The 22135-nt window shown below is 37.4% G+C and overlaps 1 protein-coding gene across 1 annotated transcript; it reads right to left on the bottom strand.

Annotated features, from left to right (window-relative positions):
- Positions 1 to 47: 47 nt before the first annotated feature.
- LOC133530730 (uncharacterized) lies at positions 48 to 9842 on the bottom strand. The gene is made up of 9 exons (XM_061868764.1): positions 8108 to 9842; positions 7281 to 7509; positions 6408 to 6674; positions 5932 to 5992; positions 5497 to 5611; positions 5231 to 5337; positions 4043 to 5030; positions 1558 to 3543; positions 48 to 1347 (listed from the first exon to the last, which is right to left on the bottom strand). Exons 2-8 carry the CDS (start codon positions 7393 to 7395, stop codon positions 2398 to 2400), a joined length of 2799 nt encoding a protein of 932 aa, XP_061724748.1. The 5' UTR covers positions 7396 to 7509; positions 8108 to 9842; the 3' UTR covers positions 48 to 1347; positions 1558 to 2397.
- Between the last annotated feature and the right edge of the window lie 12293 nt (positions 9843 to 22135).

The raw sequence follows: 22135 nt of genomic DNA, 5'->3' as shown, positions 1-22135 counted from the left end.
TGTCGACAAGGTAAAGCAGAAAAAGTACATGCATATAAAATAAACCGTTTTAAATTTTAGCTTTATTTTAACTCGTTACTTACTATTGATAACCTTATTTCTTACAACAAATATTTACAATATTCCATGCAATGCATGAACACTTAGCATGAGTCAGTTCCGTAACAATAAAGTATAGTTTAAGGCCAAAATTCCTTTCACACCATAAAAATCTTCTTTGGTCCCATTTTAATTTAGTGTTGTCTTTGGTGCGCTCGGGTTTGATATTTTGCTTTCGCTAGCATGCCTGGCCTTTCCTTAGTCTTACTGCAACTATGTGATTTCTTATATTTAGTATTTTCTTGTCCTGCAGTGTCTACTATTTCTGGCTTTGTGAGTGGAATATACTTTATTTGTGTTTCCTGTATTTTATTTTATTCATCTTTATTTTGTTCCGTAGCTTCCATAGATTTCATGTCTATCTGGGTTAAGTTCATCTATTGATATCTATATGTGTTTTGGGAACGTTTCTGTGTTCAGAACTGTCTGTACAATTTCGCTTTTTGTGTGTCGAATATTGCTTACGTTCCTGTGTTGTGTTGTGCTATTATCATATTCAGACTCTGTAATGTTCTTACAACTTGTTTTATTAGGTTCGTTCTTAAAATCTCCTATAGTATTAAGTAACTCAAGTTTATCTTTTTATTTTATAATATTCGAACAGCTTTGTTTCTTGAAGTACACTTGAGTAAGCGGTTACTTTGTTTCATGTTGATTATTCTGTTTTTCGGTAGTGTCTGTGGAATTTTTTTGTCGTGTATAAAGTTTACTGAAATTTTTGGTAGCTGTGTTTTAAGAGGATCATTGTTAGGATATTTTATAGTCTTTACAGATTTTTGTTTGCAATGTTTTTCTTGTGTACTGCAGTATTCTTAAGACCTTGTTTTGTGTCGGTGGCGATGATTGGTGATTGTTGCGTTTTATTGCGAGTATTCTTAAGCTGTCCTAAAGTGTTAACTGACTTTTGTTTGTTATGATAATTTTTCTGTTCCATAGTAGGTATACATACAAATTTTTCTTTTTGTAGTCGGAGTGTGCTTGAACTTCTGGTTGCTTGGTTTTATTATGATCAGTTTTTTAAATTCTTAGAGTATATTCGACACAACTGTTGCTGTGGTTTACTCAATATTGGTTCAATATTTTTCGTACATACTATTTCATCTTCTGTCAATGTTACTTCAGCGGGTTGCTGGGACATATTTTCGATCTGTGTTGCTTGGGCTGTTATAGTATTCACTAAGTCATTTTTGTACTAATTTTAACACGGACTCGCTTGTTGCACGGTGGACAGGAGTCCTCTTTTTCCGCCTAGAAATATAAAAAAAAACATTGACCTAAACATTAGTACCTTTAAGAACCAGGGATTCTGCCCAACAGTGTGAATTTGACCACTGATCTGAGTTTTTTCAGAGGTCAGAGGAGACAGGATCAGGATGATTTTTATTTACAAGGAAACATTGCTATAGGTTACGTCTTAATGCACACGGTTGAAAGTGCTTAGTCTTTATGTGAACGTACCTAATATTTTACTTTATTTAATTCATTGGACATAAAAGCTGGCATGAAATTGAAATCACAATCACCAATTAGCCTCATGCAAGAATATTTTTTAATTTTTAAAATCATTATTTATATCGGCTGAACACCTGAAAAATAAAAGTACTTTTTTTATAAACCTTCACATTATTTTATTAAATAATATTGAAAAATTTTGAGCGGTTGAAAAGTAATTCTATGTTAATTTGTTAGTTTGCGCCCGTGAGCGACATTTTGATTCTATTTACAATTACAATTTTAATTTTATTACACTATGTATATTTAATTCCTAAGTAACTATAACACAACAACTTCCCATAGAAAATAACAAGTCGGGTGTGCAGTATATTTTCAATTTGGATCCGGATTTGGCACTCGTATTTGTAGCCAACGAACAAGATTCAGGTAATTCTTCGCTAGATGGCTCCGGACTTAGAGCTCTATCAGGGCCCTTTCAAGCCGTTTTAAGGCTGGCCGAATGGCGAATATTATCGATGTCCGGTTGATCGTATGTATATAGGTCGAAGTTACAGTAAATGTTATCGAATTCCACTAAATTTTCTCTGAACTCTGAGCCTTTAGACGTCTTGCTTGAAAAAATAATACAGTTTTTATGCAGACTTTCATACTTCCTGACATCGATACAAATCTTCTTTGGTCCCATTTAAGTTTAGTGCTTTGATGCGCTCGGGTTTGATTATTTACCTTCGATATCACGTCTGGCCTTTCTTTCGTTTTACTACAACTATATGATTAACTTTTGTACATTTTTTTCGTACATTGACCGTACATATTAGTTTTTTGACTTACATGCTATGATGATTACGAGTACTTTCTTTTTCTGCAGTGTTCACTGTTTCTGGCTTTGTGGGTGGAATATACTAGAATTTGTGTCTCCTGCATTTTATTTAGATCTTTATTTTGTTCATTAGTTTTGTAGTGTTCACTGTTTCTGGCTTTGTGGGTGGAATATACTAGAATTTGTGTCTCCTGCATTTTATTTAGATCTTTATTTTGTTCATTAGTTTTAGTAGATCCGTCTTTGTGGGTTTTGGTAACATGTATCTGTTCAGTACTGTCTATACAATTTCGCTTTTTGTGTGTGGAATATACTTGCATTTGTCGTTCCTGTATAATACTATTATCATCATTTAGCTCTGTGTCATTCTTAAAATTTTGCGTTTCATGGTTGGAGTATATTTTGATTTGCGATTCTTGCGTTGTATTAGCATCGTTCTTAAGATTTTCTATAGTATTCACTGATTTTAGTTTATCTTTGTGTTCCATAGCATTCTTACAGATTTGTTTCTTGGAGTATACTTTAATAAGCGGTCGATGTGTTTCACTTTTATTATTCTGTTTTTCAGTAGTGTCTGTGCAATTTTTGTCTTCGTTGGTTAAGTTTACTAGAAGTCGTGGTAGCTTTGTTTTAAGAGGATCATTGTTAGGACCTCCTTTATTTTTTACAGATTTCTCTTTGTAAGGTTTTTCCTTCGGTACTGCAGTGTTCTTTAAACCTTGTTTTGTGTAGGCAGCGTAGATTTTTGGTTGCTGCGTCATAGAACTATTGCGAGCTTCCTTAAGCTTTCCTAGAATGTTAACAGCTTTTTCTTTGTTATGATCATGTGTTTGTTTTATAGTGTCTGTACAGCTTTGTTTTATTTGTGTTTGAATTTGTGGTTGTTGTGTTCTACAATGATAATTTTTTTGATGTATATTGTCAACTGCCTGTTTTTGGTGTTTGGAGTATACTATACACAGAGGTGGAAGCGTTTTATTAATTTTTGTTTCATAGATTATTTTCGTACAGTTTGGTTCATCTTCAGTTGCTTGAACAGGTTGCTGGGATATATTTTCGATCTGTTTAGCTTGGGGTATTGTAGTATTTATCAAGGGATCAATATTATCTGGAGAAGTTTGAACACGAATTAGCTTGCTGCACGCTGGGTGGAGCTCCTCGTCACTCAACTGTAAGTAAAATAAAAAATACTTAAATCGAAATACACTTTAAGATTCAGGAATTTTGTCCAGCAGTGTGAACTTGGCCGCTGATCTGAGCCTTTTCAAAGGTCAGAAAGGAGAGAATCAGCACGATTTTTATTTAAAAACATTGCTTTGGGTTACGTATATATAGTTAAACGTGCTTAATCTTTACCTGAACGTAATATTTACCTAATTAATTGGACATAAAAACGGGCATGACAAAGAATCACCAATAGTTCTAATTTACAACGGAGTAGTTAACTTGGATGGATGTCAATGAAAACTTTTTAATGTTCTTAATTGACAACATAAAAGCTGGCATGAAAAACAATCACAAAATTTTATCTTTTACAAGGGAGTACTATACTTACATATTAATGATAATTTATTAAATGCTCTTAATTGACAATATACAAAAAAAACTATACCCTTACCCTTTGGCCGTAAACGACATAAGTTTATTGTAAAATCTTAAAATACTTACATGTTGGTCATTTAGAACTAGGGATTCCAACTGTATGTATGATCCGTCGGATTCGTATCCAGATCTAGATAACTCCATGCCAGTTAGATTCGGATTTAAAACTGTATCTGTAGTCGACGGACAAGCTCCATATAATTCTATGCTAGTTGGATCCGTATTTGGAACTCTAACTGTAGCGAACGAACGAGATCCAGAAAATTCCATACTAGTTGGATCCGTATTTGGAACTCTATCTGCAGCCAACGAACAAGATTCAGCTAATTCTACGCTAGATGGATCCGGAATTGGAGTTTTATCAGGGCCCTTTGGAGCCGTTTTGAGGCTGGCCGAGTGTCGAATATCATCAATGTCCGGTTGATCGTATCTATAGAGCCCGAAGTTACAATAAAAGTCATTGAAGTCCAAAAACATCTCTCTGAACTCTGAGCCTTCAGACGTTTGGCTTGATCGATCGCTTGACTCATGGCATACAGATTTCTTGCTTGGTTGATAATCGATCCAATTTTCAGGGCCTAACATGTTCAGAGTTTCAGGCGTCTGGCTTTCTTGATAATCGGTAGATTCGTTGAGACATACAGATTCCTTGCTTGGTTGATAGTCGATTGTGTCTTCGCCTGAAGACTGGCTTGCTTGATTCTCTAATGATTTTTCAAGACCTAAATATTGCAAATTTCGCTGATATTCGAAAGGGTTGACCAAGCCTAAGGATTTCTCGCCAGGTTGATAATCTGTTTCTCTAAAACCTAAAGCTGAAAAGTTTTCATCGTGGGTATTTAATGAGTCATCGACGCCATACTTCTGATTTGTTCTACAGTTTTGTGAGTTGGGTTGGCGGTCTTTAGGGTGATAGTTGTTGGTTGGAATACTATTGGGTTTTAGAATGGAAGAGTTGTTGGAATATTCCGCCAGGGGGTCTTCCTCTTCTTCAGGGGGTTCCGCTTTTACTATTGGTTCTTGTAGGTTTTCTTCTATCACATCCAAATCCATACTGAAAATAGGTACAATGTCTTAATATATTAAACAATTTGAGCTGTCACAGAGAAAAATAACTTAATGAAGTGTTAATGTCTACAGGGAACAATTTTTCTTGAAATTCCGTATAATAAATCTAGATAGCATTATTGAGTTGGTAAAGAAAATATTGCCTCACAATGCTTCGGTAACACATAAAAAAAAGAAAATACTGACTCTGCTGACTCAACCTGGTCCACATATTTGTCTGTGTCGCATGAATTAAAGAAGTCCACAAGTTGCAATTCCTTTTGTATGGCTGAGATCAAAATTTGAATTTGTTCCTGTGAACAATACATACGCAATTTAGGGCGAGATGGATGTGCCTGGACAAAAGTTTGGCAAATAATGCCAAACTGACAAAACTTGGAACTCGAATTTGGCCAGAGTAGTCCAGGGTTAAATATAATGACAGGTACATTAGGAGCTCGGTGTGTACTCACAGGAGTGGTGTTGGCTGGGGATCGAAGCAGGAAGTGTGGACGGTGGACCATTCGCAGGGCACACAGGCCACAGCGCAGCCCACCGCATTGTACGCACCACCATTGGAACCCAAACCTGACCAGACAAATGCAGGGTTAAGAATAGACCGTCTTTTTTTTTTTTTTGTCATATTGTTTATTTTTAATGCTGTTTTAAGTTACGCCCAGATGGGCGTATTGAGATCAATTATCAAAACCGACTTTTGGTCTCTAGGACAATCATACATACATATACTACTGATAAACACATTACCTATTCTCCTTTGTGTCAAGCTGTCGGGCAAAAACGCCACTCCACTAGGGTTAGATTAGGTTAGTTACCACCAAAGTGAGTTGGTCACCACCAACTAACGGGAACAACACAAAAAAAAAATAACATAGATGCTTATTGCTTACCCTTTGATTGGTTTGTCACATTCCATACACAGAATTTCAACCACTTCGACATCTTCGGTAGCTGAAAATAATAAATTAAACAGTAAACTTTTATGATCTCCAACAAAAAAAAATTGGGTCACAGAGATAAAAACAGTCTTCAATTTGGTTGGTTTGGTTTTGTAAAAATACATAATTTTTGGTAAAGTGGGGGGCATTCGAAATAAAAAATACATTAAGTAAATTATTTTAATTCGTTTTGTTATTAACGAATACTGTTTGTATATAAAATGAAAAATAATAATTTGAAATCGATTATTATTTGCTAGATTCAATTCATATAACTGATACAGGACAATACTTGAACTTTTAAACAATTTTTTGATGACATGACTGATTCCATATGATAATTTAATAATGATTTTTGATTCAAAAATTATCGTCATTCAAATTAAAGAATTCGCAAAGAGCTGATTATCTCAAACAGTAGTAAATACCTTGCACTGGATCTACAGAATCAGATTTATTTTCATCATTTTCGCCGGCGATATCATTTGATTTTTCTTTTTCACATTCAATCTCATTTGATTCATCTTCACTTTCGATATCATTTGATTCTTTACCCTTATAGTGTCTAGGAATTGCCGTCTTGACTAATCTAGGTTGCTGGTTGTTCGTGTTTTTATAGCATTGATCAAAATGATCTCCACAAACATAGCGATTATATAATAATTCAGGAGCCAATTTCTTTAGTTTGGGGTTACCTGAAATATGAAGTAAAATTAATTAAAAAATATTGAAGAAGTCGTCAAATGTGAATTTTGTACACTATGTGTTATATTATAGCAGTCAATAAGAAAATGAAAATTAGGGGACACCATATCTTTAGGTCAATCATACTGGGATTTTATTGATATTATTAGGAAATTGCCTCGCGCGTATGATCGCTCTGTGTGGACCCGCCTATTCTGAATTACTTAACATTAATTTATCACTGACTATTATCTAAAGAATATTGGAAGTATAAATCGAAGCTCTAACATCGATTTAAGAATTTTCCTCGCAGAGTGTAGGTACCTACTAATTGTCCATCATTCAGAATAAGTGATTGATTTTTGCCACTATTTGGTTTGTTTACTTGCTTGAGGCTCAAGTAATAGTGCAGCCCACAAAAAAAACATGACTCTCTATAACCTATATTTAAAATTTATTTACTCAAGTTACCCTAGTATAAATAAACTGTGACTCATTCAAATGAACACTGCTATATACAGACACGTTAGACAGACTAGATGATCTAGAGACAAATAAATATTTCAATTGCACCAAAAACATTTTTAAATTATGAAACATATGAAAACAGAACTTACCACAATTTTTAATCCATATTCGTAAGCGGTCTTTGTCATTTACTGGAAATTTGAATAATGAGTGAGTATCGCTTGAATTTGAGCAGTTTATGTATTTACACTTCCTCTTGGACATTTCAGTTCACAAAACCAATCTTCAATCCAATGATTAGGCAAAGTCGTTATGTTTTAGTGAATAATGGATTTTGTTCATAAAGCAGTTGCAACAGTTGGAAGCCCGTTCAGGAGTCTGAGATAAAATTGAATGACAATCAGTTAAGAGGTTAGTGGATGATCTTCTCCGTGCAAAAGTAGTTCTTATTTTCCACCCTACCCCAGCGAGACTTTGTTACGTTTTGTAAGGTTGTCCTTTATTTTTTACATTATACACCCATTGTGCCTATTTTGCGTGAAAAACAATGAATAAAATATCTTTCATACTCATATGGACCCTGTGAGGGCATAACAATAATGCATGCATAGGATCTTTCTTAAATATATGGCTGTAATATAAAAATACGTCAATTTGAATCAGATAATTGTCAGTAGATTAGGTTCAGGTTGCTAATTGCCTCCATTAGTGTTCACGGAGTTTCTAGTTATCTGCTCCGGTATACTTCTACATCTACCTGTTTACAGTCTAGGAGAATATTTTTAGTTTTGTCTGCCTCTATAATATCACTCTTGCCTTTTTTTTTTTGATATGAGTATGAAAGACAGTTTGTTCATCGTTTTTCATGCAAAATAGGCACAATGGGTGTTAATGTAATCATCATGGGACAACCTTACAAAACGTAACAAAGTCTCGCTGGGGTAGGGTATACAAAGTAGACAAGTAGTTAACTTACCTCAGTAGTTCTCTATCCACTTAAACAAGTGTTGTTACGTTAATAAAAGGAATATAAAGTGGTAGTTAGTCTTTTCTTGCATTTGTTATGGGCCCATTATTCTTACACACGTTACTAAACGTTAAAACTTTTCCAAATCAGTTTGATTTTGTTCCTTTCACTCAGTTTACAACTACCTCTCGTTTAATTTACTTTGTGAACGTGATTGTTTTATTTATTTTCGGGATAATCCGGCACAACATCTGATATAAACTGAAATTGACAATTGATTGACTTTGACACTTTTGACAGTGACGTTTGACACATTGATAAAACGAATGTCAATATACAGCTAAAGTGTGCACAGCAGGATCTTAAAAGCTATAACAGACGGGCTTACTGGACCACGAACTTCCAGTCCGTAGCAAGGCCTGTCGGGCATAAGTGCCAGTTACATCCAAATTTTATCAGGCCTGATATCAGGTTTTAATAACTCTTAGACGGTCCGCCGAGAGTGAACTACGAGTGGTAATACGGTCGGGTGAAGTGGGCTGAAGTGAAGCGAGGCCAAAAGGGTCGCTGAAGATAGGATGGCGTGGCGCGAGCTTGTGAAGGCCCTCTGCACCTCTGGGGTGACTTAAGACAACAACAACAACTCCCTTCTTTAGGGAGCATTCCCTAACTGTATGCAAAGCCTGCTTCCACATAATAAATACTATATTAGTAAAGAAGAACTCATACTTAATTTATATGACTATTAACACAGCTTAAAAATGACGGACCACAAGTTATGGTCCGTGGTCCTGTGATCCATCATTTGGTCAAGTTAGGGCGTGAATTAAAAGTTTTAAAATAATTGGAGATAAACACTACTTAACAAAACAAATTATTTATTATCAAATAAACAATCACCACGCACCTGATATGCTTTCTTTTGTTTCTCAGTCCTGACGTCTTGACGTAATGGTTTGATTAATATAATACGATAATCATATAATACGATAATATAATACGATATATCGTAATTATATAATACGATAGGTATATATGGGGGTGGGCCCAAATATGAAAGCAACAGTGCGTCGATTTTACCTACTTACCGCTCCAGGAGATTTTTTAATTTCGACCGCTCGATTTCGTCACTGGAAAATCTGTGGAAATGCTATTTTTGAAATACAAGCGGTCAAAAGTGGGAATCTAGTGGTATTGACGACTCGTTTTCAATTCTATTAGTGGAATTTAAATGCCTAGTGGAGATCTTATTAAAGGGAGACACGAAATCGAGCGATAGAAATTAAAAAAATCGGTCCTCTTTTGTTGCACATCATAAGTAAAACAATGAACTGTAATATGTAATATAATAATATGTCTGAATATAAGTATTTTTTGTACATTATGAATTGACAATTGTTTGTGAGACAAGGGGCGTTAACCACGAGCCACGAAAATGTACAGGATGATTTATAAGCAGACATAGAACTTATCTTGGCAAAAATGAGTGATTGACAAAATGAAATATCGATATTTCAGTTATCGATATTATCTTAACCTTATACATATATATAATAACTACTTCGGTTTGCCGGGGTCTTTCTCCGAAGTCGTTTGCAACATCTAGAGTTTACTAGGCTTCTTGGTAGAGTTGGGTTGGCATTGGCTAGAGTAGTGCCGAAAACCCATCACGCAAAAGAGGCGCAATTTATTACGCCGAGTTGCGGAAACCAAACCCGCGATTTCCTATAATCTATACACCGTGTTTTTATTTAATTAAAATTAAAAAAAAAATTGTTTTTAAACTTTTTTTTAAAAGTTTTATAAAAAGTAATTAAATGATGCATATAACGTTGTTGTAACATGGGCATTACATTTAACTCAACGAAACAATTAAAAACTATGACATATCGATGTCATTTCGAACATCGATCGTCCGAGATAGTACTTACGTTTAATAGGCAATGTATCAACTCGTACTAAACTCTTGTCAATATGTAAACAGGCCCTAAGGCTAATGTACACGCTCGTAAGGGCCTTATAAGATAAAAAATAATTATTGGTTATCTGCGAAATGAAGTTAATTAGAATACCGGTGTTTTTGAGAAAGTTACTCAATTGAAGCTCAGGGATGCACCCTTGAAATTAACGGAAATAAAAAAACACGGTGTATATATAGATAATTTCTAGCATTATTAAAGAAGATAGCTAGCCTGAAGTACAGGGCACGTCCACTATCTTCTTTCAAGAGCCACGAAAAGTTCTATGTCTGTTTATCAGAATTTTAAGTCATGAAATTAAACCACATTTTCCGATAATATTTACATAGTGTCATATTTTTGTAAACAGTTACGATTCCATTTTTTATTACAATATCAAAATTAACAAGTATTTGTTTATACTAAGTCGGTGGCAAACAAGCATACGGCCCATCTGATGGTAAACAGTCACCGTAGTCTAAGGACGTCTGCAACTCCAAAGGTGTAACATGGGCATTGCCGACCCTTTAAAAAACCTGTACATTCCTTTTGTGAAGAACCCCATACTGTATGTAGCCTCTCGGGAAAACCTCGGCAGAGAGCTCATTCCACAGCCGGAGCGTCCGTGGGATGAAATTCCTCTTACACCGCACAGTGCGCGACCATTTAGGCTTTAGGGTATGAGGATGTATACCCTGCCGACGGCGAGCGGTACGATGATAGAAAGTGGCCGTTGGCATCATTGTCAAACAATTCTGCAGAGCACAGCCCATTGTACAGGCGGTTGAACACACATAAAGAGGCAAAGTCTCTCCTTAGACATAAAGGTTCAATGCCGCTTGTGAGTTTGGAATCGTCGACGATTCATACAGCACGTCTTTAAACTGAGTCGAATGGTCCAAGCTGGTCTAGGTCCAGGCTGGTCTAATAACGGGTATTAAATTATAAGTACATAAATTTTATATGTAGTTTTATGTGATTATGATTTGGAGCATTCAAATGCACATGATTGTATATGAGTAATTATTTGGACAACACAAAATGATAAAATACAGTAAACTTCAATAACAAATAAATAAACTAACTAAACTACCTATATTATAAAACTTAAAATAAAAACTTATAAATAAAAAATGCTCCCCAGGTCGTCACTATGTGTTATGGTGCCCAGAAGACTAGCAGCGTTACCCCTTTGGATGGCCAGACTTAGTCTCTGGCCGAAGTAGCTGCCAGCCCTATGGTCACCAGAGGTATCCACAAGGCGCTGGGATATCTCTTTACACAGGGATTTCGCGCTGGGCCTCCACGGTCCCAGAGTTTCGACGCCAAACGGCGCAAATATGTAGCCCTCGCCGAGGATAGCATATTTGCGCCGCTTGTATTGTTCCGCCGTTGTGGCCGCTTTGACGGAGGTCGCCTGTAGGTGGGACGGCGTAAGCGTGTCAACGCAGGTGGCGTCTCACACAAGCGTCCACCCTTACGACCATGGAATCCCTTCGGGCTGCTTCACATGGACATGGCGCCGCAGCGACAGCGATGGTTCTCATTGGTTTTGGTGCCCAATCGCAAGGAGGTGGCTAGGGTTAGGGTTGTTTTGTCCAGCAGGGTGCCAATGTTGGTTGACGGCAATGCGTGGAGCCAATATCCCGCTTCCGATTCCGCAAACGAGCGCGCTCTGCTGGACTCTGGGTAGAGTCAATGAGTTCTTTTAAAGTTGACTTGCAGAGCAGCTCATCCTACTGTTTTTGCTACTTAAGAGACACCAGAAGCGTGCTACCGGGACAAGACTGCGTCCATACGTCTTTGGCCTCGTTCACAGTGGTAATACAATCGTTACCAGTGGATGGGCAGAAAATTTTATTGGCTAGGTCCTGTGTGCTGTGAAAAGAGGCCAAAAACGCAGAGAGGGCGACACTGACAACTTGACGTATACCCAGGCCGCCATGACGAATTGGCAGAGAGGCCTGGGTTCAAGCGCGGTTATCGAGATGGATGTTTAGGATTTTAGTAGTAGTAGTAGTAGTAGTGGTTTTTAGTATGGTGTCTAAGGGTTTAATAACATGGGGATGTTTCCAAATGGGACTGCATCTGAGTATATAAATTTCGGAACGAACAAGCAAAACTTTATGATGATTAATGCCATGTGTGCGCTGATTTTTAGAAGGCGGTCCGAATAGTACGTAAAATAATCATATGTTGCTCATTCGATCGTAGTGTCGTAGTGCTGCAGCTGCTTGCTAAATGGCGCCAGTAGTCATTTGTTTTCATGAAATGTATTTCTTGATCTTATTTTTCTATAGTCTGCAAGCCAGTATAAAAATCGGCGAAACAGTAGACACGGACTGTCGGATTCCCATATAAATATTGAGTTTCGCGCCATTTCTTCTAACTTTGTTTGCCAGATTATAGTTTCGTTAGGTACACAAGAGTGTAGGTTTTTTATGCAATTTTCAAGAGGTTAACACTATAGTAAATTGTATACGATACTAAACAATAAATAGTCTTTGTCAGTTGTCTTCCGCATCCTGGAATTCAAACAAAGCGCTGGTGGCCTAGGGGTAAGAGCATGCGATTTGCAATCCGGAGGTCGCGCGGGTTCGAAGCTCAAACCCCGGCTCGTACCAATGAGTTTTCGGAACTTATGTTCGAAATATAATTTGATATTTACCAGTCGCTTTTCAGTGAGGAAACCGGACTAATCTCAATAAGGCCTAGTTTACCCCTTGGGCTGGAAGGTCAGCTGGCAGTCGCTTTCGTTAAAACTAGTGGCATAAAAACCGGGACAACGCGAGAAAGATGTTGGAAATATACTTACCTAAAAAAGGTTAGTTAACGATATGTCCGAATCAAACATGTAATAAAATAGCAATATTAATATTTATACATACATAATTATATAAATTATAAAATCGTTCTAACATAAATACATGCTTTCCTTTTTTTCTACTAACAATAGAATAGATAAGTCATAATGTAAACATTTACTTATATATTAAGTGAGATTATAGCGCGGCGCAACAACAAACTGGTTACTCCAGTTTGGCGCATTTATTGTACTTTGTAACTGTGTAATTGTTTTACGTGAATAAATCAATTAATAATAATAATAAAAAGATGATGATCCTGGAATTCAAACTCACGAAAATACCCCACATGGAAGCAATTGTCCCTAGCACCATTTGCGGCAAGCTTTGTACGTTTAACCTCAATAATGTTTGTCAGGGTTGGCCCTGACATGTTTATTACGTATTCATAATATAATATGCGGGCGACGGGAGCCTTCGGTCTTGCTTCGCTCTAGCCTTTAACACAGATTACCTAAAATATACAGATATGATACTCCAAAAAAAACCGAACACATCCCTTGGCAAGCAACGAGAGGATCCGAGTTGACAGCAATCGGGCTATCATGGCCTGAGGCGAAGCATGCAGCAGAAGACAGAACGAGATGGCGGCGCGCTGTGGACGCCCTCTGCCCCACCTAGGGGACATACGTATAAAGACGCTCTCAAAAAAAATTTCAAATGTATATGTGACAGCACCATATCATCAACACGTATAACGATAAGTTTATAGAATTTAACGCGTTGATCCAAGACACATAAGACGTTTTGTCAAAGCAATTTCAGCTAAAGGTGGACAGAGAAAAAACTGCTAAATATTAGGTCCTTAGACGTAGGTAGTCTAACCTGATGTGAGGTACAGTCAAAAGATTTAATTTGTGACCGATTTCGTACTCGTACCTTGTCACAGTGACAATAGTATAAGGTCTCTGGCGATTTTCATGTTGTTACTGTGACAAGGTACGAAACGGGTCACCAATTAAATCTTTTGACTGTACCTAATTAATTATTGACATGTCTTAAGTTAGCCATCACCAAATGTGCAGCAGCTGGTATGCAGTCTCTTTCTTTAAATAATGCGTTGAACATTTTTTTGCATTATTAGGTACCTATATTATAATTCTGCGATGTCTTTTAAGCTTTGCTGAGATCGATACTTCATAACAGCGTATCTATTCTTGTTAGTATTCTCTAATCTGTGTCTAACTTTTACTAACTTTTTATTACCAAAGTTGGCGGCGGAGAAAGGCGTTTGCTGGAAAAAACTAAAAAGAGATGCGTTGATGAACTTTTTTAATCAGCGAGTCACGAAAACCCAAACTAACCGGGAGAAGTGAGGGAAATTCGCGGTAAATTTCGAAAAAAGAACTTGATGTACCTTGTGTTGGCTGACTTGGGGGGAATTGAAAAGCAAATTAGTTTTTTTATTATTTAATAAACTGGGATTTATCGCGAGCACTTACTTTTTTCTGATATAGGAGGCAAAAAAGCAGACGAATCGCCTGGTGGTAAGCAATTACCGTCATCCATGGAGACCTGCACACGTGGGGGCTCGCCAAGATGACAATTGTACATAGACAAACGACAAACGAAAATAAATTTTTTATCAGGATGAACAGACGCTACGAAATGTCACGTATCTAATTGTATACATTATTCAAGTTACGATTATCATTTTCTAACAACAATTATCATCTTGGATCGGCCCTCCCAGGAATTACAAGTGCGTTGCCGGCATGTAAGAATGCGAGTTCTTCGTGAAGGTAATTTAATTATTTCTCATTAAAAATCCATAACTCAGGAACAAATATCTAGAAATATAAATAGTTTATTTATGGCAAAAATATACAGATAGAAAGAGGAACAAAAAGAAACTTATAAACATATTAGCCACGAAATGGTCCCGACTCAGCATGGTGCTAGCCTGGGTGGGCCAACGCTGGTCTTCCGCCGGGGCCATAAGCGAGTGAAGCACGGAAAGTACACAACATTAAAAAACCTATTAATATCTATTAACCACACAGATATATATAACAGCATTTGAACCTGGAGCCTCCTGATTCGGACGCAGGGTTACTACCACGTTAGGAGGCCGTTTTTTGAGAATTTTGACAGTTCAGTTATTTCGCGCCCTCTCTTATGAATAATACTTACATGTCTATTTTACTCCAGTCTGGCAAACCGAATCTATTGTCAGAAAAAAAGAAAAAAAATTAGACTTATTCATTATTTGGGTGCTAGTGTAAATGCAAAAATACCTTAGCGAACTCGGCGCCGTCGACTGGACAGAAAAGGCTTTGGACACAGAAGCATGGCGGTCTTAGTGTTGGAGGCCAAGATCCACTTCCGTTCGCTGCGCCACAGCAGTAAGTAAGTAAGTACTAGCATAAGACAAAGATCCACTTCGGTTCGCTGCGCCACAGCAGTAAGTACTAGCGTAAAACAAAGATCCCAGTGCCGGATTAACCATTAAGCAAAATAAGCACTTGCTTAGGGCACCACGTGTAGGGGGGCACCAAAATAGTAGGAAAAAAAAACGCGCAGGCTGCATCAGCATCGCAGTCGTAGTGTAGTACTTATGTACACGAAACTTTTTGATACGTGTGCAAGTACCCATCTAATAACGAAGGATCGTAAGAGAGTGAGGACACGTAAGCAAATCTCCAACCTTACGCGGAGGCCATCAAAGCGCATGGCCAAAAAATCTTACCGTCGGGCTTGTGGCCAACCGATTTTCTCGACGTAGATTACCGATTTTGTAGCGTATTTTGCTCTCTTGCACACCAGATGTGTCGGCCAGGCCGAGTTGCTGCAGAGCCACGATCCTGCGACCTAATTGTCAAAGTGTAATAAAGGGCCCTGCGAAGGCCGAAAAACAAAAGCATCTTATCAAGTTGCGCTTTCGAGTTAAGCCAAGGGCCGAGCAGTAGGAGGACCGTGATTACATAGGTTCGATTTCAAGCCACTCTTTTTGCAGTTCGGCGTTAGGTCTTATGCGACGCCAGGCCTTCTATTTTATGCAAACTGCCTCACTTCTCACTTTCAATTGGCCATGAATCCAAATCCATGCTGTCCTCTCTCGCAGCTGGGCTGCCGCTCACACCTCGCCATTGGTTGTATTATATGATAACGCGCCGCAATCGGACGCTCCGGACGTCCAGCCTCGCCATTGGTCAAATTCAAGCGTTGCTTTCTTCCAGCTCGACCTTTGGCCTCATCCGTAACCACCGATCGAACGCTCCGCGCGTTCAGCCTTAGACTTTGCCTTTAAAAACACTGATCTAAACTTACACGATTTAGGCCAATCAAATTAGATCCAAAAATAGCGTTTTGAGGAATTAATTCCCAGCAAGCTGGAAATTGTTTTAATACATTTATTTGGTCCTAAATGCGTGTAATCCGAGTTTGCTCTATACCAGGAGGTGTGCATACATTTTGCGATCCTTAGGAGATAACTTTGTCCTTTGGATTGCCAAACCACTCGATGTAGAAGGAACCCACTGTCAATTACAATAGCACTTGGTGGATCAAAAACTGGTAAGAAAGCGTTTTCGGATTATTAACATGATTTTACCAAAAATACAACTCAAACTCAACGATTTTTTGACTCAACGGGGGGGGGGGGGGGGGGGGGGGGGGGGGGGGGGGGTTTAGGGTCGGCAACGCGCATGTAACTCCTCTGGAGTTGCAGGCGTACATAGGCTACGGAGACTGCTTACTATCAGGCGGGCCGTATGCTTGTTTGCCACCGACGTAGTATAAAAAAAATAAAATAAAATAAATGTCGACTTTTTTTTACAATTTACTACGAATACATATTAAGGTACCTTAAATCAATCAATCAATCAATCCATATATTTTATTGCAAGAACATAGTTAAATTACATTTCAGATCCTCAGATATCAATTTTAATAATACTCGTAATTAGAACAAATTTTCCGTCGGCCGTACCGTTTTCGATTTATAAGCAAAAAAAACTGAAAAAGAGGAAACATTTATGCACACCTGGAATGAAGCAAACTCTGATTACACGTATTTTTAGGTCCAAATTCGAAAAAATCTCGAAATCGAAAAAATCGAATTTGCTAACACTTGACCTTACCTACTGTTGGAACATTACTAAGGTCCGACCGAGAACGCTTTTTTTGTCTCGGCCGAGACCGAGACCGAGATTCAATGGGATTCTCGGCCGAGACCGAGACCGAGACCGAGAATTTATAAAATAGAGAAAAAAAATACGAATTTTGCACTAAAATTGTTTTTATAATCGAAATTCGACGATTTATCAGAAAAAAGTTATCATAATCAATTCCTAGCGCTATTAAACAGTATTTTTAGGGTTCTGTAGCCATAATGGCAAAAATTGAACCCTTGTAGTTACGTCATGTCCTATGTCTGTCGGTCTGTGCGTATGTCACAGCCATTTTACTCAAAAACTATACGGTATATTTTATAACCAAAGTTGGAACGTAGGTGTAGATGTATTATGTAAGTCGCTTTTAGTTTCGAAAAAAATAATGTAAAATATATTTTCAAATATATACTCCGTATAAATGTAACAAAAAGTAAAAAAAAATTATGTGGCTCATCATTAGATAGGTCTTTAAAAATACAGAAAGGTTGCTAAAACGTTTTTTTTTTTATTAAATAAATACTTTTGACAATAATCGATTTAAAAAAAAATTGTGTGATCCCCTCTAACTTTTGAACCGGGAGAGCAAAACCATTAAAAAAATGATTATTAAATATTTAGAAATAAGCAAATAATTTTTCAGGAAAATTATTTTGAATATGGAAGAGTTATAAAAAAACTGATCTTCTTATTAAAACGACAAAAGTGCCACTAACATACGCTCTTTTGCTTGTACGGCTTTTTTGTATTATATGAAGGTACGGAACCTTCCCTTATGCGTGGTCCGACACGCACTTGGCCGGTTTTACAGTACGGATGTGCACAAAAAGAGGTAAAATAACAATAATCAAAATAAAGAGTTCTATATTGTAACACAACATATCCGCCGCAGGTGTCGTTTTGTACTTACCTACTGCTTTGCTTTTTCCCTTTGACACAAATATATTTAGTATCAAAATGTCCAGTGTCATCTTCCACTCACAACAAGTTAATCTAAGTTACATCCCGATAACAATATACACCCATTTATTCATCAATAACAACTATCACAAAACGAAAAAAACCAAATGAACAAGTCATTACTTGCAACCGCGCCTATCCGATCCCAACACTTATACTATGAAACCAATTTAAATCACAAAAAACGTCACACCAACCGGGCGATGCAATCAACGAGTGGCTTAGACCCCGGGGATCCTGCGCGGAAAATTCAAATTCACCAATGATAGCTCATTCTCGGTCTCGGCAAGAATCTCGGCCCATTCTGGCCGAGAGCCGAGACCGAGATCTCGGCCCGATTTTTGGCCGAGAATGCCGAGACCGAGACCGAGACCGAGATCTCGGTCGGACCTTAAACATTACTGCTGCAGTACTGTCAATTTCCGTGATAAAATGGTCTGACGGATTGAATATTCTATTCTCAGCAGTAATGCGGCAATAAACGTCACTCAATTTACCAAGAAAATTCAATGTAATCTTGATGAGGGGGCACCATGGTCTAGAAATGCTTAGGGCACCAAAATGTCTTAATCCGGCACTGAAAGATCCACTTCGGTTCGATGCGCCACAGCAGTAAGTAAGTACTAGCATAAGACACAGATCCACTTCGGTTCGCTGCGCCACAGCAGTAAGTAAGTACTAGCATAAGACACAGATCCACTTCCGTTCGCTGCGCCACAGCAGTAAGTAAGTACTAGCATAAGACACAGATCCACTTCCGTTCGCTGCGCCACAGCAGTAAGTACTAAGTACCTAAATAAGTACTAGCGTAAGACAAAAACTGTATGATTCTGACAAAAATTGTTTGAAATGAGACAGTCCCTTGCCAAACTATAGCACCTAAAGGATACACGTGGCTCTCGATCCGATCACAGTCGGGCAATAAGCGCAAGACAGAGTCAAGTTTCACAATTAAAACTTGCCTTACCACTAGCGGTTCGGGTAATGAGGAGTCGGGAGTGCCGAGACCCACGAATAGTAGTTGGGCTAATTAAGTACTACTAGACCGAAGTTACCCTGAAGTAACCAAAAATGTATCTGGAGTTACCAAGAAGTCACGTTTCCAATTTAATTTAGGGGCTAAAAATAAGATGCCTTGTTATAAGATATCTTTTGGTATATTACCGCTCCGTCTGTGATGGGCTTCGCGTAGTGGTACTATTCTTTTTAGGGTTCCGTACCAAAATAGACCAGCGGTTGAACAAAAATGGGTTTCGATAATATTAAAGTTTTTTCTTTTTTGATATGTCATTGGGAGTGTGTTAAATAATACTTTGGTAAAAAGTTAGAAACTTTAAGGTTGAGCTTTCGGTTATATTTAAATATTTTAATTTTTGCTAATAACTAAGTAAATATAGAATTAAAGTTACAGAAAACTTTAGCATATCGAATAACACTTCAATTTATGTACAATTTTCAGTTTTTAGAAATCTGGAACAGCTGCTTTCTGGTAAACGTAAAAACACGAGTTATTTTGTAAATATAGAATTAGAGTTGCTGATATTGCAAAATTACGATATTATCGATCAACTTAGTATTCTAGTAAAAAGTTAGACATGTAGACAATGTGCTTGTCTAGATATTGATTTCAGGTTAAGCAGTATAGCTAATATTGAATTAAAGTTTGTAGAGTTAATAATAATCGATCATCAACAATGATCTCAGTTACTAAACAAAAATTTAGAAATATAAAATCACGGCGACACTCATTACTGATATGTATGCATTCGTTGCTTATATAAATACGTTACGTTTCAAACGCGCGGCAAGTTTGCGCGCGCCGCGCGCTGTGGCAGGAGGCAGCGAACAACGGTAGTGGGGAGCGGGGTGCCCTTGACTGCGTCTACGGTCCATCAAAAAAATTCCTAAAGCGTGTTTTAAATTAATAGCAATAGAAAATTGTTATTTTGTTGTTACTATAATAGGTATTGCCCGCGGTTTCGTTCACGTAGAATTCGTTATCGCGTTACATGAATATTATTTATTTATTTAAACTTTATTGCACAAACAAAAAAAACACAAATGGCGGACTTAATGCCAAAAGGCATTCTCTACCAGTCAACCATTGGGTCAAATAGAGACAAAAAAAAAAACACATTTTCATACAGATGACCACCCTTCCTTGTACCATTTTAAAAGCCAGTTGCAGCTTTTCTTTCCCGATTTTTTTCAGATGTTTGGACTTGGTATTTTCCTCGCGATAGTTATTTGTTTTAAGGGGAATGTTGTTGTTAACCGCTAATGCTAATATTGATAACCGATAGTTATATAGAGATACGTTATAAGGTATATGCACCCTCATGTTATTTATTTCTGATAAGAAATAAATGTGAGACATAATTCACAGTGATACATTTCAAGTAGGTTGCCTTGTAAGATTGCGTACGGATAGTTTTTTTGTTTGTTATTTCATCGTATGATATATCAAATGAAAGCTTATTTGAAAGTTGCCGTATTAAAAAAGTTGGTCCAGTTAATGGTCGCCTAGATTAACCGATTTTTATATAAAATGTAGGCAACCATGGACTGGACCAACTTGTTAAAAAGGCAACCTAGTACAGTTAGTAATATAGTACCTGGGCGACCGAGCTTTGCTCGGTTATAACTATTTATTGTAATATGGTGGTGATAATCTACATAAACTTAAAAAGTAAAATGTGAACTGACAATTATTATTATTTACAATCGATTTTAACCTTACAGCACTTGTCACAGAGTAACGCCATCTATTGTCGATTTCTCTTATTACATAGGTCATTTTTTTTTACTAAATTAAACTTGTGTAAAACAATAAAAATTAAAAAATTATATTTAAACTTGAACATATAAAAAAAACAAAAGTTAGTCACCGGGCGAGATTCGAACCCGTAACACTAGTTTAGCAGTCCGCGTCTTAACCCGCTGGACCAGACGGACAGTGGCCAGCAACACGAAATTAGTGACCATATTCTGCGTCGAAAGAAAAACGCATGAAAACTCGAAAACACGCGTTTTCCCAAACATAAGACTAATCTAGATAGATTGTATACCCCCAAAAACCCCTATATATCAAATTTCAGCGAAATCGTTAGAGCCGTTTCCGAGATCACAGAAATATAATTATATATATATACAAAAATTGCTCGTTTAAAGGTATAAGATAAAATAACTTTTCTTTTGATATATCATGTGACGTTTTCGTTTACACACTAAAAGCACAGTGTAAAAAGTAACAGTGGGCCGACGCCTTTGATGTTTGCGTAAATGCCGACACTGCTCAAGGTCTCCGTACCTACCTAGGGTTATCACAGACTTACACAACTGCCCAAAAGAGGATGGAAATGTTTTTAGTTTTCATGTTGTATGATGTATGTGTACTAATTTTACAAATGACGTCCATTTTGGAAATAAAGATGGCGGACGTCACTTTTTTGAAAAAGTCGTCATGGGTGTTGTTTTCTGGGTTTTTAGGGGTGTGGATTTCAAAAATGGCATCTATTTTGAAAATAAATATGGCGGACGCTACTTTTTGAAATGGGTGTCGATGTGTGTAGCCGTGATATCAACCACCTTTAATTCTAAAATGGTCTCTATTTTTGAAATCTGCACCAACAAGAACCGCCAAAATTGACGTAATTTTTGTAATTGGAACCCCGAAGAACCTCGGAGATGACACCCATATCGATTTTTAAGAAAAATTAATGTCCGCCATCTTGGATTTCAAAATAGACGTCATTTTCGTAATCGGAATCCCGAGGAACCTCGGATATGACACCCATATCGACTTTTAAGAAAAAATAATTTCCGCCATCTTGGATTTCAAAATGAACGTCATTTTTGTAATCGGATCCCCGAGGAACCTCGGAGATGACACCCATATCGATTTTTAAGAAAAATTAATGTCCGCCATCTTGGATTTCAAAATGAACGTCATTTTCGTAATCGGAACCCCGAGGAACCTCGGAGATGACACCCATATCGATTTTTAAGAAAAATTAATGTCCGCCATCTTGGATTTCAAAATAGACGTCATTTTCGTAACCGGAATCCCGAGGAACCTCGGAGATGACACCCATACCGATTTTTAAGAAAAATGAATGTCCGCCATCTTGGGTTCCATAATGG

Source organism: Cydia pomonella, chromosome 23, assembly GCF_033807575.1.
Source record: "Cydia pomonella isolate Wapato2018A chromosome 23, ilCydPomo1, whole genome shotgun sequence".
Taxonomy (NCBI): domain Eukaryota; kingdom Metazoa; phylum Arthropoda; class Insecta; order Lepidoptera; family Tortricidae; genus Cydia; species Cydia pomonella.
The sequence above is the reverse complement of the archived record's forward strand: the minus strand, read 5'-3'. Positions and strand labels throughout refer to the sequence as shown.